Source organism: Pleurodeles waltl, chromosome 9 (assembly GCF_031143425.1).
Source record: "Pleurodeles waltl isolate 20211129_DDA chromosome 9, aPleWal1.hap1.20221129, whole genome shotgun sequence".
NCBI classification, from domain to species: domain Eukaryota; kingdom Metazoa; phylum Chordata; class Amphibia; order Caudata; family Salamandridae; genus Pleurodeles; species Pleurodeles waltl.
Genome location: NC_090448.1, coordinates 1,088,809,168 through 1,088,825,632, shown reverse-complemented (window position 1 = coordinate 1,088,825,632; position 16,465 = coordinate 1,088,809,168). Strand labels below are relative to the sequence as shown.

Below are 16,465 nucleotides of genomic sequence, written 5' to 3'. Positions count from 1 at the left end.
TGCCGGCTTGCACGTTCCATAAATATGGTGCCCGGCTGGCACTCAAGAATGGTGCAAGCTGGTGCAAAACCTTTTGATGCAAAACTGCATTAGTGCATTTTTGCACCAATAAGTATAAATATGCCCCTTAGTTCTACACCCTTGCTGTTACAACCTTGAGTGTTCCTGTTCTATGGGCACAGCTGACCACCTAGGTGGCGTTTCCAGAGTTCCTCAGCTATAGGTTTTTCTTGTTTCCTGTTCCTCAGCTGTAGCTAATGCTTATTCCTGAGCTAGCACTGCCTGCAGTGTTACTCTGAAATCTTAGCCTGCACTACTTTAGTGCACCCTTGAACTCTCTCCCCCTCTGGATTTACCCTTTTCCCTTTGCCTGGTTTTGTCCTCTCTACTTTTCTTCTGGTTTCTATTTTGATACCTCCCTGTTCCTGCTGCTTAGCTTCCATTTTCTTTGTATGGTTTGTACTTGCTTTCCACCAAGTGTGTCCTTTGGCTTCCTTTGTTTCTTGTAAAGCACTCCTTGTTTGCTCTAGAATCTGTGGGCACAGCTTCACAACCTAGGTAGGGTTTCTATCCACTGTGAATATTGTTTTTCAGTTATGTGTATAGGATCACCAGAGGTATCTGCTCCATAGCCCCTGACTTTGCATGTACATCCTATATGTGTGTTTTGGCAGTCAGTATTGTGGGTGAGGAACATACTGAGCTTAAGTCTTACTATGTGGGGCTCCTGAGTGCTTTACCCACATTCCTTTTATTGTTCATTTTGCTATATATATGCCCTGCTAGTCCGTCCTCTGTGTTAGTTAGTCTGAATGCCAAATTGCCTCTTAATTACCTGTCCTTTCTGAGCCCTAACTCTTTTGTTCCCTTGTGCAGAGTTTCTCATTTGGATCCCATTTCTCCTCTAACTCTCTGTGTGGTATTGGGCAGCTCTGTACCCAATATTCTGCCTACTTTGTCTACCCTGCCACCAGTCCTTGCCAGATTCCCTGACACTACTAACCTTATTTTTAGGCTCATCAACCAATTTCTATCCATCAACCTTGCTACAATGTTAAAGATGTGGTTATAGTGGCTGTCATCAACTCTATGATTGTCATTTAAAAAAAAAAAAAGAAAATTGATAGTTGTGATACAAATTAAATTCCATAGCAAGGATGGATTTGGTCTGATGATACCACCTCTTCTGCTGAATGTCTGGTTTTGGTCTTGCACTAAAATTGTTCAACCTTTTTCATACATTCACTGCTTCTGTTGGCCTAGCGCTACCATTGCTTCTTCTTTAAGGTTGGTGGTTATTTAGCTCTACCAGTTTTTCTTCTCTGGTGCTAATATTCTAACACACTTGTTTGGATTTCTTTTTCTATCACCCGTACAAGTATCAGTTAACTCCCATCCTGGACCACAGCCCACTCGAGGCCCACTTGACACTCGAACTAATCAAGTGCAGGGGACCTCCAGGCTGTACAAAACACTGGTGGTAAACTCCCCAGATCCTCTTATAACATTGAGGGAGCAATGAGTAGCAGATGTGGGGGACTTAGATGACAAGGACTGGTGAGACACCAAAATGGCAGCCAAGACACAGGCCATCTCCTCTAGGCTTCGCCTGGTACAATTCAAACCCTTCCACTGCATATAATATACATCAGAGAAATTACCCAACATGAATAGCTCCCCAACAAACAAGTGTACTCACTACTGCATGACGATGGGAACCCTGCTGGGACTGCCCAGTGATTCATACATACTTGTCTAGAGCTCACAATACAATTTGCAGTATTCTAGGCAACCCTGTGGAACGTGAACCTTGCAGGGTGATACTGCACATATACCGAGGGTGAGATGGCACAAACGGAGACAGGGTAGTACGATATTGGGTGCCTAGTAGCAAAAATAAATCTTTCAAAACACTGGTGCTAACCAGAAGCCCCCACATTGGCAGGATGGCTAAATGGTATGGACCAATGTGCACTAGTAGAAGCCCTGGTCTATAAAAAGCGGGGTTGTTTGAGGAAACACAGAAGGATATGCAGCACATGTATGGAACACTTTCATAATGTACTAGCATGATCTAAATGTTGATGTGTTTCAGGAACCCGGGATGTAAACTAATTGGGCACCCCTGATTTTTTTTCCATATGCTGTGGTTGTAACACATTATTACAAAGCAGCAATCACAGATGACCTGGTACCTGTTTTTGTTTGTTGTAGTTTCTTAACCATGAAAACTGCATTAAAAAGTGTGTGTGTTTTTTTTTTTTTTTTAAAGAATCAGTTTACCAGATTCACATGAGCTGCCATGCCCCAGTCCACATACAGATTATTACAATTACATCCCTGACACTGTTGTCCAGGAGGAGCTTGGGCTGATGGAAACTGGTGGCCTTAGTAAGAGAAATACTTTGATACCATCACTTAGGGGTACTGAGTGAGGCCCTTGCTCCTGGGGCCAATAAGTTGAAGCCATTGTAATCTACTAGTCATGTTATTTATTGAAATTGAGGGGCATGCCTCTCGTAGCCATAAGAGGTCATTATCAGTTCTAGCAGTCTTAGGGGAGAGGAACTTTAAAATCACTCATGGTTATAGTTGTTAAGATGTTCCAGAACGGGGGGCGTGGCCAAGATGGCGTCCGGAGCGGAGGCTTAACTGAGGAGCTCCGCTCTCGGCCCACCAATGAACTAAAATCCTGAGCCCTGCTGAGCCCCAAAGTGCATGGGTGAACAGCAGAAACATTGCCTGACTCCAGCGGAAGCTCTGGGTGAGTGGCGCCCGGGAGGGCGCGGCGCGCGGAGAGGCGCCGGGGTCGAAGAGACGGAGCCGCCGCCATTGCCCGGGACCGCGGCTTCCGCCTGGACGTGCCGCGCGTCGAACCGAGAGAAGAGCGAGAGGGTGCCAGGCCCTCGGGACCCTTGGCTGGCGCTCCCCGGCTCGGCGTGGGGACTATGGAGCGGGGACGCCCCTCAACTTGACGGGGGCGCCCCATTCTAGCTGACCCCGACCGTGCGGCCTGGGTGGATCACCGATCACGGTGGGTGCCCGCGTGGGACGTTCGGGACCCGCCTGCTACTTTCGCTGGGTGAATCACTGGGTCCCACCACATGGAAACTGAAGAGCCCTGGACCCGACGCCCATTGAGGCTCCGCTAACGTGGAGGCGGCGGCGATGTTGCGGCCCTACAGCGGAACCAGTGCTCCTATCTGCCCGCGCCGCGCGAGCCTGCAGCGATCCTCCCCGGCCCTTCGGTATCACTACTGGTATTCTCATTGCTTGCAATTGGGGAATCGCCGGGAGCACTGAATCACGGGCTGCCCCCTTTGGCAAGGGGCACTACGCAAAGTACCTGGCCCAACTGGGTCCTGCTTGCTATCCGGGGCGGTGGCTGCTACGCGGCGGGGGGCATCTATGTACCAGACCGGGCCCAAACCTACAGGGACGGAGTAAGAAATTGGAGGAACAAAATAGACACCAATACCAGAACGGGACATGCAACTCCCTCCTGAACTTTAAGCCAAGAGAATTAGAGGACGTACTGGGGGATACTGAAGGCGGGGGCGGACACTCCCAGCAAATAGTCAGCTGTTAACCCTGGCTGAACGAACAGGGCAGGACAGCAAGAAAATCATGGTCAAACCAAAACACCCCAAAATGGGGTCTTTGGGAGATGGAGACCTTCCCCAACCGACTGGCCATGCGGACACGCAATCGTCCACATTTCTACAGCTGAATGAAACATTACGCACGCACTCCCTCCAATTTGATAAAATTATGCAAGCAATAATGGATACTAAATCCTCGCTGGAAGGGAAAATTGACGCCGCAGTACTGGAAGTCTCATTGCTGCACGCTGACCATCGCAAATTAACTGGAAGGGTCCACGACACTGAAACGACACTGAAAACTATCCAGCCAGAAGTAGTAGATATGAGAATTAAAATGCAACAAATGGAACTGGACATAGCTCAACTACAACGTAGGGCTGAGGAAGCTGAAGGACGGTCCAGACGTAATAACATCAGATTCCTTGGAATCCCTGAGAGAATCAAATCCCCTAAGGCAGAGGTGTTCTTAGAGTCCTGGCTGAAAAACACACTTAAAGAACAGTTCCCTACTACAATACCAGTGATCGAAAGAGCACACCGAATTCCGAGCAGACCACCTCGCCCGGGAGCACCGCCCCAACCACTAATAGCTCGCTTCCTAAATTATAGGGACAGAGACTTGGTCCTTCAGCACTTTAGAACGTCTGACCAGATCATGCTGGAGAACAGCAGAGTAACTGCCTACCCTGACTACACAATGGAGGTACAACGCAGGAGAGTTGCGTATAGCAAGATCAAGCAGTTACTGCGAGAAAAGGGCATCACTTATTCCCTTATGTTCCCAGCACGACTACGCATCGTCATGGACGAGAAAATCCTAATGTTCCCCACCCCTGAAGATGCATGGACATGGATCCACGCTAAAGGATTGGTCGATCCGGCCAAGGAAGACACATTATCCGAAGAATGGTCTACCGCTAGCTCCAGAAAGAAGAAAAAAAATACTAAAACATCCTCCCGCCCCACAAAAGCGCAAATGGCGTTGGACCGAGCACAAATATTAAAAGACACTAACTCATTTGCTCGTGCGATGCTGGATACCAGGAGCGAAACGGACACCAATGACACCGCCTCACACGGGGGAGACACAAGCCCATCCCCCTCCCCGTTGCTGGCGGGCCGGACCTCACGCCGCGATCGGCGGACGAGCTTTAAAAGTGAAGGACTGGCGTTCGTGGCCCCACCCCGGCGGCGGCAGCGACTAAGTTGTTGCATGCCCCCAGCACCGGGTCTCTCTCCCCGAGATCTTCATTGAATAACAGCCATTAATATGAGAAGCAATGACTGATTCTTTGAAAGCTGCACAAAGGCGCATGGGACTGCAGAGGCGTGAAGTATCCTGTAGGTGGGCCACCTAAGGGCCCGACCTCGAGCAATCCACGACCCCCTACACCTGAACGGTATCCGAATGGAACTGACTTCCCTGGAAGCCACTTTAGGCACCGGTTGTGCCACTTTGTTTAACGGACGTACACAGTCCGCAATATCCTTTTGGTTGTTATATCTTTCTTTTTCTTTTCCATTCTTAGCCCACTATGGGCTTACTCTTCCCTACTCGGATCACGGGGGCTGGGCGGGTGGGTGGGGGGCTTGGGGTGGGTTGGCGGTGCGCGGCAGGGGGGTGTGGGGGGGATGGACAGGGCGGGTACTGATCAGCTAGCTCTCTACGGCTCTACACAACATAATGAATAAGGAACCCAGATATAATTTAATAACTTGGAATGTGAAGGGCATGGCCGGTGCTAACAAACGTCACAGAATACATGCGTACTTAAAACGCCACCACATACACATAGCAATATTACAGGAAACACTCATTACACCTGCAGAGGCCGCTCGGTTAGAAAAGTGCTGGACAGGCTCAATATACAGCGCTGGCGACTCATCCTTCGCCAGAGGGGTGCTGATCTGGATAGCACCGGGTGTCCCTTACACAGTACAACACAGCATAAAAGACAAGGAGGGCAGGTTTATACAGCTAAAGGGGCTGTTGGACGGGGAGGAACTCGTGATAAATGGGCTATATGTCCCGAACATCAAACAAGGTGAATTTTTACAAACTAAGGTTTCGCAATTAACCAACGACCTAACTCCATCATGCGTATAGGGAGGAGACATGAACTGTGTTCCACACATAGATAAAGATAGATCACACCCTCCGCTCGTGGCCGCCACAACAATGAAAAATTCCCTAATGCTGGGTGCGTGGATGGAGGACCGGCGACTGATCGACATATGGAGGCACATGCATCCACATGAAAGAGCGTATTCCTATTATTCCCCAGTACACCTATTACATACCCGAATAGACCTCATCCTCACTTCACAGAATCTAACACATAAAATAATGAGAGCAGAGTATTCCGCTAGGGTAATCTCAGACCACTGCCCACTCATAGCACAAATAAGATGGGGCAGGCCCGCTCATGTATTCCTACCTGGCGACTGCAAACACAATTATTACAAGACCCCCCTTTTAGGAAGGATATAGCTACGCACATTTCAGCATATTTCACGTTGAATGATGGGACGTCCAGTTCCAGGGCCATTGAATGGGATGCACATAAGACAGTTATAAGAGGGGTATGTATATCCACCACAGTAGGAGTGCGGCAAACATTGATGCGGGAACTCCGAGTACTAGAACAAGAAATTCAGTCAGCTGAATGCAAATTTGCTAAAGGCTCAATAACATCAGCGAAACTCACTAACATGCGCTCTAAATGGACCGAGACAGACAGCCGCCTCAGACACTTCGACTGTCGACACTACATAGCCCGCACGCATGCAGAAGGCGACAGATCTGGTAAATTATTAGCATGGCTTACAAATAACGAACGCCGGAACACCCCCATAGGCGCTATCCGCCTGGAAACAGGTCGGATAGTTAATACACAGACAGAGATAAATAACGCTTTCAGAGAGTATTATTGCTCGCTGTACCAGGCACGGCCTCCGCCCACCAATACCCAATTAAACAACTTCTTCAGCGGCATTACCCTGAGTCACCTGACCGCCGCTCAAGCTACAGAGCTAGATAGTCCGATAGAGATAGCTGAAATCCAACGAGCATTGCAGCAGTTAACACACAGCAAAGCGCCCGGCAGCGATGGTATACCTATCGAATACTACAGCACGTTTCAATCCCAGATTTTAGCCCCATATCTGGTAATGCTAAAGGAAGCTCTAGAACTGGGCCAGCTCGCTGGTACATGCAGTGAGGCATTGATAGCAGTATTACCGAAGGCAGGTCGCGACCCATTGGATGTTCGCTCATATAGGCCATTATCATTGCAAAACACAGATTGCAAACTACTCGGCAAAATACCAGCCAACCGCCTGCTCCCATACGTATCAGAGTTGGTACATCAAGACCAGGCAGGCTTCATACCCGGTCGCAGCACATTCAGCAACATCAGGAACTTATTACGCCTGATGAGAAATTCCCCTGTAGACGGTGAGCAGCAGGTGGCAGTTTCATTGGACATAGAAAAAGCGTTCGATACGCTGGGATGGCCTTTCCTAACAGAGACACTTAAACGGATGGGCTTCGGGCAAACATACATTGACTGGGTGAGAACATTATACACTGACCCAATGCCTAGGGTTAAGACGGGGGACACGATCTCCGAAAAATTCAACATTGGTAGAGGCACCAGACAGGGATGTCCGCTATCCCCACTGTTATTTGGTTATCTGGCCGCCCGTCTTCGCATAATGGCCCCCACATGGGGTGTCTTGGATGGCCAGACGCACCAGATAGTCTCCTTATATGCAGAGATGCGCTGATCTTTCTACGAGATCATTCGGGAGCCCTTCCGAGCCTGTTGGAACTTTTAGACAAATTTAGCTCGGTGGCCGGGTTAACAGTGAACTGGGCAAAATCCTGCATATTCCCTATGCGCCCGGTCCCCGAGGCACTCAGAACACTATCGGGTCTGGGTGGCTTGAAATGGTGCTATACAACATTTAAATATCTAGGGGTAAATAAATACCATGATAGTCAAGATCTTAGAGATGGTAACCTTGGCCAAGTGATCAGATCAACGAGGGGCTCCTTATCCTTCTGGTGCTCACTCCCATTGTCCCCTTAGGGCAGAGTAGCTATTGCAAAGATGATAGTGCTGCCACTACTCCTCTATTATTTCATGGCATTACCCTTGGTACTGCCGGGCTCCTTTTTCAAACTATTGAATAGCTTACTAACGGACCTAATATGGGGCAATGGCCGCAGACGCGTCGCATTAACAAAAGTGCTCCAATCGCTTAAACTGGGGGGGTTGGGCGCCCCCAAATTTGAAGCGTACTACGCAGCTGCTCAGATACAATGGATATCCACTTGGGTTGGAAACCCCTCTGGGGCCGAAACTCAGAGGGTATTGTTAGATCTCGGCGGTACAGAGGTACTGCAATACCTCATGAATCGGACCGACCCGGAACACACAAGTAATGTGCTGCTGTCCACCGCACACTGGGCTTGGGGCCGGTACGCTCTGCAATGCGGAAAAGATCTGCAGTACTCCCCGAGGATCCCACTGTTGGCCCAACCAACATTAGAAAAAATAGCAGCCAAAGTGGGCCTGAACACCTGGGGTAGCAGGGGCATACATACACTTGGGGACATTTACCAAAGTGGGCCACTTCAAACTTACGAGGCATTAGGCGATAAGCATGCGCTGGGTCGGGGAGGATTCATAGCCTACGGGGCAGTCCGACAGGTAATGCGAGAGTGGTGGAGAAGCGGCAATTCGGAACCAGATGTTTCCCCTTTGCTTCACGAGCTGCTGGGGAGCATTAATGCCCAATCAAGCATATCGAATATATACAACATCCTCGTTGCCCAGTCTGAACACAAACAGGAACATGCAAAAAATAAATGGGATCGTGTGTTACCGGAACCACTAACACTAAACTCATGGGAACAAGCGATGAAAATGACTCACGAGTTCTCACGTAACCCCCGCTTCCGATACACACAGTTTAATTATGTGCATCAGACTTATTTATCACCACACCGCATAACGCGCATGTTTCCCCGATCACCGCAGACATGCCCCAGATGCGACACAGAAGAGGCCACTTTCTATCACATGACATGGGAATGCCTCCCGATCCGGAACACATGGATAGATATAATAACGTTGTTAGCTGAATGGACAAACACCACATTATCCCCCACTCCTGAAGTGTGCTTACTGGGTATAACACCCCACCCCAAAAAACGCAAACGTACATATAAATGCATTGCCCTGGCATTGGTGCTGTATAGACGCCTTATTGCCATGAAGTGGAAGGCCCCGGGCTCTCCCAGTGTTGCCCAGTGGCGAGAGGAGGTGATACGGTGGGCCAAAGCAGAAACACAGACACTACAGAATTTACTGGATAAAGGTATACTAGTCAAAGGCCTAGATGTATGGAATGTATTTGTGATAGCTGCAGAAAACAAAGACGATGAACGCCCTCCCTAACTTAACAAGAAAGAGATAATTGCCGTCACCCCAGCGGCCACAGCAAAATACTATTATAGAGGTTGATTGATACGCATGGGGGAAAAAATGAATCAATATAAAATTGTAATACCCCTCGCATGAACCCCCAAACGCATCGCTGGAGGGCTGTAATACGCTGACATGTGATAGGGCTGGTGGACGCGGAACCCTGCTGTTTCCTCCTATTATGACCCGCTGTCCACGCACAGCTGCCCACAACTAGCGGCGGGCTGGACCCCTGTTGTTCTGGGGCAGCACGGCTGTGTGCGGGGGCGATGATGTCACCGGGATGAGCGCGCGGACTCGCTGCATGACTCGAGGAACGTGCCTTTCTCTCCCCCAGCACCTGTTTTTTCTTTTCCTGTGCCCTGCCCCCCCCTCCGCCCTCTGGTCTCCCTCCCCCCCCCTCTGCCCGTGACCGCCAGAGCCGCCTTAACTCCTATCTTACTCTCTCTTACTATTCTTCTTGTTTCTTTAATAACTTTGCACATGCCGAATACACCTCGTATGTAAAAATACAATTTGTAAGGCCCAAGCTGGGTAACTGTGGACTCCCACGGGACTTGCAGAATGTGCAAGCAAAATAATCGATATGAACAATGCATGTTGAAACATAATGTAACTTCTTGTATTTCACTTAAATGTTGCCAATTGGCTGGTAAAACAATAAAAACATATAAAAAAAAAAAAAAAGATGTTCCAGAACAAAGAAATATAAGTCCACAAGGCACTTCTAAACTAGAAGCAAATGCCCTCACACATCCAATCTGATGTTATGCTTCATCATAGGGCTTGCTCCTTGTCACACTGGCGCTGCAATGTCTGACGGGCACCCCATAGAGGGGGCACTTTGCCAGGGTCGTTCGTGTGTTGTGTTTTAAGCCAATTTTATTCCTTTTTTCTGCTCTCCCATTATCTGCTTGTATGTAGGTGGAATTTCTACCCCATAGCTTATACCACGGCACATAATTTTGATAAAAGATCTCCGGCAAAGTGCCCCCTCTATGGGGTGCCCGTCAGACATTGCAGCGCCAGTCTGACGAGGAGCAAGCACTATGATGAAGCATAACATCCGATTGGATGTGTGAGGGCATTTGCTTCTAGTTTAGGAGTGCCTTGTAGACTTATGTTTCTTTGTTCTGGAACAGTGTACTCTTGTATATACGTATCATAAGTTGGGAGGCTGTACACTGGAACATTAATTTCCCTGTCCCTCTTGTGGTAGTATAGTTGTTAAGACACTGTAATTTACTTTTGGGCACTTTTCTGGCATTAGCATCATCAGGTACTCCTAGATATTTGCAGTTGATATGGGTCAAAGACACTATACTAGGAGCCTGTTCACTGGAGGCAGTTTATTTATGGATTCTAGCAGCACTGTCACAGATACTGACAGCACAGTGGAACTATGTGAACAGCACTGTGAACCTTGGCAGTGACAGACTCATACTTTGCAACTAAATATATTGAACAAAAACTTCAGAAGCACTATTGCTGTTGGAAATGCATTCACGTTCTTAATGCTTGTGCCTTCAGGAGGGCGAGAAGATTCTTGGAGAAGGGCATTATGCACCAGATGCTGTGAACGCCAGACTTCGGGACATTGGAGAACTGTGGAATGAACTGCATAGAAACTGTGAGAAGAAGAAATCCAGGCTTCAGGATGCTTACAAGGTAAAGGGTGAGACCTCAAACAAGTGTAACAGTTAATCAGGGGGACAGTGAAGAAAGGTCTATAGTGATAATCTGATCAACACTTAAAGCCTTGAATTTCTTACCTTAGTATTATTCCCAAGGGTCAGACTGGATCCAGAAGGTAGATGGCATTGTTTGGCTCTTCGGCATTCATGCCAGAAGTGAAGTATGCGGTACCTATATAAGCGCCACCTCGGGACACTGACGTCAGTTCTTTCCTTTTTACACCAGATACAACAGATCTGTGAAGAGCTACTTTTAATTCAGTTTTTGACTGTTTTTTTTCCAATTGTTTGTTGGACACTTTTTGAGAAACGTCTTTGTCCTGAAGTGACAAGATGTCCTCAAAGAAACTGGCTGGTTTCAAACCGTGTGGAACCTGTAACAGACACATACCTGTTACAGACCCCCACTTGGTTTGTCTGTGGTGCCTCGAAAAAGACAATGGGCCTGATTTAGATCTCGGTTGAGGGGTTACTTTGTCAAAACGGTGATGGATATCCTGTCTGCTGAAATGTAAATACCATTGTTTTCTGTGGTATTTAGATATTGCCGGATGGGATATCTGTCACTGTTGTGACAGAGTAATCCCTCTGCTGATATCTAAATTAGGGCCTATGACTTAAAGGCCTGAAAGTATTGCTGTGCCATGCACCTGAAGGCGCCGAGGGAGCACTCCTTTAAGCTCCTTGCCACCCGACATGGACAACCCCATTACGTTCAAGATGCCGGTTGCATGGAGAGTCCCAGGGCTGCTCGGGGAGCCGCACCCGATGGTAGTTTTCCCAGTTGAAGTCGGCATTGGCTAAATCGCACAAGAAAAATACATATAAGAAATATAAGAGGTCTTGGACTTCTCTGCGTCACTCCAAATCCTCGTATGAGATGAGGGAGCATCGGCAGTCCTCGCCTCACAGCGTCTGTGGAGCATCAACGAGGGTTGGCTCCTGATTTTCCCATAGCCGGAGGGACCCCACCCAAATTAGGAAGTTCTTTCAGGCTATACATCTCATTTTTGGGCAGCCTGACCTCTCTGGAGCGTCTTCAGGCCCCATATGTTCATGGGGAAACCCCTACTAGATTCCCACCTGTGGGTATGTCCTTGGCACCAGTCGGGCCCCACCGGTGCTAGATCCAGAGAGGTGCCGCCAGTGAGACCGAGACCTTCTCTGGCACCTGCTCCCGTACCTACATCCTCGGTGCTGCCCATTGACAACGTCATCCCCACTGTCCTTGACATTGACATGGATCAGGAAGCAGGTTCTGGTGCTTTTCAAAGCCATGCCTTCCGGGTCAGAGCCTGGGCTTTTTTTTTGACAGGCCGGGTATAGGGGACAAGTGGGAGGAGTTTGGCGACCCTGTTGAATATTGGATAATACTGAGGACCCCTGGTATGAGGATCTGGTGGATGCCAGTGGGTTAGACACCTCACCTGACTCTGGATTGGTCCCCCACCTACTGTGGCTATGTTGTAGGGGTTCTCTTTTGCTGTCGTGGTGCATAGGGGTGCTGAAATCTTAGACCTTCAGCTGCCCTCAGTGGCAGTCTGTAGGAAGGTGGCTCTGTATATGCTATCTCAAAGTGAGAGATAGTGTGCCCAGAGTCCAAGGGTTCCCCTTAAAGGTTGATAGTGGCAAAATTAGATAATTACTATGCTCTATTTTGTGGTAGAGTGGTCGAGCAGTAGGCTTATCAGAGGGTAGTGTTAAGCATTTGTTGTACACACACAGGCAATAAATGAGGCACACACACTCCAATACTTAACTCCAGGCCAATATTTTTTATATAGAAAAATATATTTTCTTAATTTATTTTAGAACCACAAGATTCAAGATTTGAAGTAAATACATAAAATGCAAGGCACTCCACATAGGTAAGTAAGGAACTTTGAATTAGAGCAGTAACATACACAGTTTTATTTAAAATGGCAATAAGCTATTTTAAAAGTGGACACTGCAAAAAATCAACAGTTCCTGGGGGAGGTAAATATTGGTTAGTTTTTCAGGTAAGTAAGGCACTTACAAGTTCAAGTTCCTGGGCATAGGCAGCCCACCCCTGGGGGTTCAAGGCAACCCCAAAGTCACCACACCAGCAATACAGGGCCAGTCAGGTGCAGAGGTCAAAGGAGGGCCCAAAACACATAGGCGCCTATGGAGAACAGGTATGCTCCGGTTCCAGTCTGCCAACAGGTAAGTACCTGCGTCTTCAGAGGGCAGACCGGGGGTTTTGTAGAGCACTGTGGGGGACACAAGTAGGCACACAAAACACAACTTCAGCGGCACAGGGGCTGCCAGGTGCAGTGTGCTTAGCAGGCGTCGGGTTTTCTGTAGAAATCAATGGAGGGACCCGGGGGTCACTCTAGCGGTGCAGGCAGAGCTCAGGGGGGCTTCTCGGGCCAGCCACTGACTGGGCTAGGCAGAGGGTCACCTGATGGTCAGTCCTGCACTGGAATTTGGTTTGTTTTGATCCTAGGGGCTGCGGGTGCAGTGCTTGTTTCAGGCATCGGGTTCTTTGTTCCAGGCAGTTGCAGTCATGGGGAGCCTCTGGATCCTCTCTGCATGCGTTGCTGTGGTGCAGGGGGGGTCGTCTCAGGTTACTGACGGAGTTGCAGTCACCTGGGAGTCCTCTCTGCGGTGTTAGTTCTCTGGAGCTCTAGCCGGGGGCGTCGGGTGCATAGGGTGAAGTCTCACGCTTCCGGCTGGAAGAGTGGGGCCTTTAAAAGTTGTTTCAAAGTTGCAAAAATGCTGTTGGTGAACAGTGCTGCTGTTCTCTGGAGTTTCCTGGTCCTTCGGTTCAGGGCAGTCCTCTGAGGCTTCAGAGGTCGCTGGTCCCTGTCGGATGCATCGCTGTGCAGGTTCTTTGAGTCTGGAGACAGGCCGGTAGGGCTAGGGCCAAGTCAGTTGTCGTCTCCGTCGTCTCTGCAGGACTTTCAGGTCAACAGTCCTTCTCCTTTTGTAGGTTCCAGGAATCTGATTTCCTGGGTTCTGGGTCACCCCTAAATACTAAATTGAGGGGTGAGTTTAGGTCGGGAGGGCAGTAGCCAATGGTTATTGTCCTGGAGGGTGGTTACACCCTCTTTGTGACTCCTCCCTGAGGGGAGGTGGGCACATCCCTAATCCTATTGGGGGAATCCTCCAATCTCAAGATGGAGGATTTCTAAAGGCAGGATTCACCTCAGCTCAAGCACCTTAGGGGCAGTCCTGACTGGTGGGGGACTCCTCCTTGTTTTTCTAATTATCTCCTCCAGGTTGCCGCCAAATGTAGGGGCAGTGGCCGGAGGAGCGGGCATCTCCACTAGTTTGGATGCTCTGGGGTGCTGTAACAAAAGGCATGAGCCTTTGAGGCTCTCCACCAGGTGTTACAGTGCCTGCAGGGGGAGGTGAGAAGCACCTCCACCCAGTACAGGCTTTGTTCCTGGCCACAGAGTGACAAAGGCACTCTCCCCATGTGGCGAGAAACTCGTCTGGTTGTGGCAGGCTGGCAGAAACTGGTCAGCCTAGCACTAGGAGTTGGACTGGTATTCAGGGGGCATCTCTAAGATGCCCTGTGGGTGCATTTTACTATAAATCCCACACTGGCATTAGTGTGCATTTATTGTGCCGAGAAGTTTGATACCAAACTTCCAGATTTCAGTGTAGCCCTTATGGAACTGTTGAGTTTGTGTGTGACAAACTCCCAGACCATATACTCTTATGGCTACCCTGCACTTACAATAGCTAAGGTTTTGCTTAGACACTGTAGGGGCATAGTGCTTATGTACACATGCCCTCACCTGTGGTTTAGTGCACCCTTCCTTAGGGCTATAAGTCCTGCTAGAGGGGTGACTTACCTATGCCACAGGCAGTGTGAGGTAGGCATGGCACTCTGAGGGGAGTGCCATGTCGACTTAGTAATTTTCTCCCCACCAGCACACACAAGCTGTGAGGCAGGGTGTATGTGCTGAGTGAGGGGTCCCCAGGGTGGCATAAGACATGCTGCAGCCCTTAGAGACCTTCCCTGGCATGAGGGCCCTTGGTACCAGGGGTTCCATTTACAAGGGACATATCTGGGTGCCAGGGCTGTGCCAAATGTGGGAACAAAGGTACAGTTTAGGGAAAGAACACTGGTGCTGGGGCCTGGTTAGCAGGGTCCCAGCACCCAGCACACTTTCAATCATAACTGGTATCAACAAAAGGCAAAAAGCCAGGGGGTAACCATGCCAAGGAGGCATTTCCTTACACCAGTGGTTCCCAAACTTTTTTAACCTGCGGCTCCGTTGACCTATTGCCCGTTGGCCGTGGCTCCCTATTATGTTATTTGTTTTGGTGGGTGGGGGATGTAAGCCCGGCCTCGGCAGTACTTCCATTTTCCTCCCTGAAAATAATTGTTGATGTAACAAAATAAAAAATGTAACACTTGTTTAAGAAAAAAAAACTTGAATTGGTAAAGTCAGAAACAATACTCTTCATCACATGGATGTACATAGGAATTTTTTTTAACTATTTTTTTTAATTGCCTCTAGGTTAGGGGCTTACTCCTGAGAATCAAGTGAAGGGTGAGATGGGTGGGAGAACAAAATAAATAATTTTCATTGGCACCTTTCATGCGATTGCATACGAAGCAGGCCATTTTAGTTGTTGAGGAGGCACTTTTGTTATATAAGGGCGATAGAACTAAGGTTGCGGTCACACAGGTGAGATACGCAGCAGCTCTTAAACAAGGTTGCGAATATGCACAGGGAATACATAGGGCTGCTGTCAGAGCTTAGAGGTCATGGAGAAATACAACTGACTAATACGTTTTGACTGCAATAAACATGCATACAGTTCGACCGTCTTCCAGGTCTCAAGAATGGCGGTGGAGATTGCTGGAAAATGACAAGTGGAAGTTTAGCCATCTGTACAATGCGAAAGTCACAATCTTTGTACAAGTTGATGACAGTCAAACAAATCATACAAATAACTAATAACAAAATAACCAAGTAAGCCGACAATCCCAAAATGGTGCTACAGGCTACTGATAGCTATGCTAGATTTACGTGGTTACCTGTGAGCATGTGGTGGCAGCAAGCTTGAAGACAGTCTTTTCGACCTGGTCCTTAGCAGGCAGGGCTGATGAGGACTTGCGTCTTAATCCAAGCAGGACTGCTTACAAGCTAAAACAAGAGCCTCAACAGGATCCGCAACCTGTTTTAGTTTCACCAAAGTACAGCTTGAAAGACAGGTAGCACGGTAACACTCTCCATGAATCTCCACTGGAGCGCCTCTTTGTGTCTATTTATTTCTAGGTACAAGCCAGGTAGTTGGGCACGGTGTTATAATGGGATCTCCATACAGGAGCTCCACTACATCTGACCTGGGCTGCTCGTTACACTTCTGAAGACTATGGGTCCTATATAAGGTCTCCACTGTTCAATGTGTCTCAAGAAAAAGGCATTTGGGGTTTGTATTCAGATACAAATCCTTTAAGAGGAACCTACATGGAGTTGCAGTGAGGGAAAAAAAACAACATGAGATATATTCTTGCATGATATTTCTGCTCCAAAACAAGTTTTGCAAGAAAACATCACGAAACCGTTATAGGCATGAGAAAAATGGGAAACCATGCTTACTACAGATAGCTGATTTATGTGGATCAAAGTGAGATTAAATTTGCATAGTAAACCTTATGCACACCAATTGTGAAGCAATCTAATAC

General features: G+C 48.3%; 1 protein-coding gene across 1 annotated transcript in view; it reads left to right on the top strand.

Moving 5' to 3' along the window:
* SPTBN5 (spectrin beta, non-erythrocytic 5) overlaps window positions 1–16,465 on the top strand; it is a 1,780,873-nt gene that overhangs the window by 1,498,209 nt on the left and 266,199 nt on the right. The window contains exon 52 of the mRNA XM_069208774.1: window positions 10,631–10,768. Coding sequence (XP_069064875.1) covers window positions 10,631–10,768 — 138 coding nt within the window. The remainder of the gene's footprint in view (window positions 1–10,630; window positions 10,769–16,465) is intronic.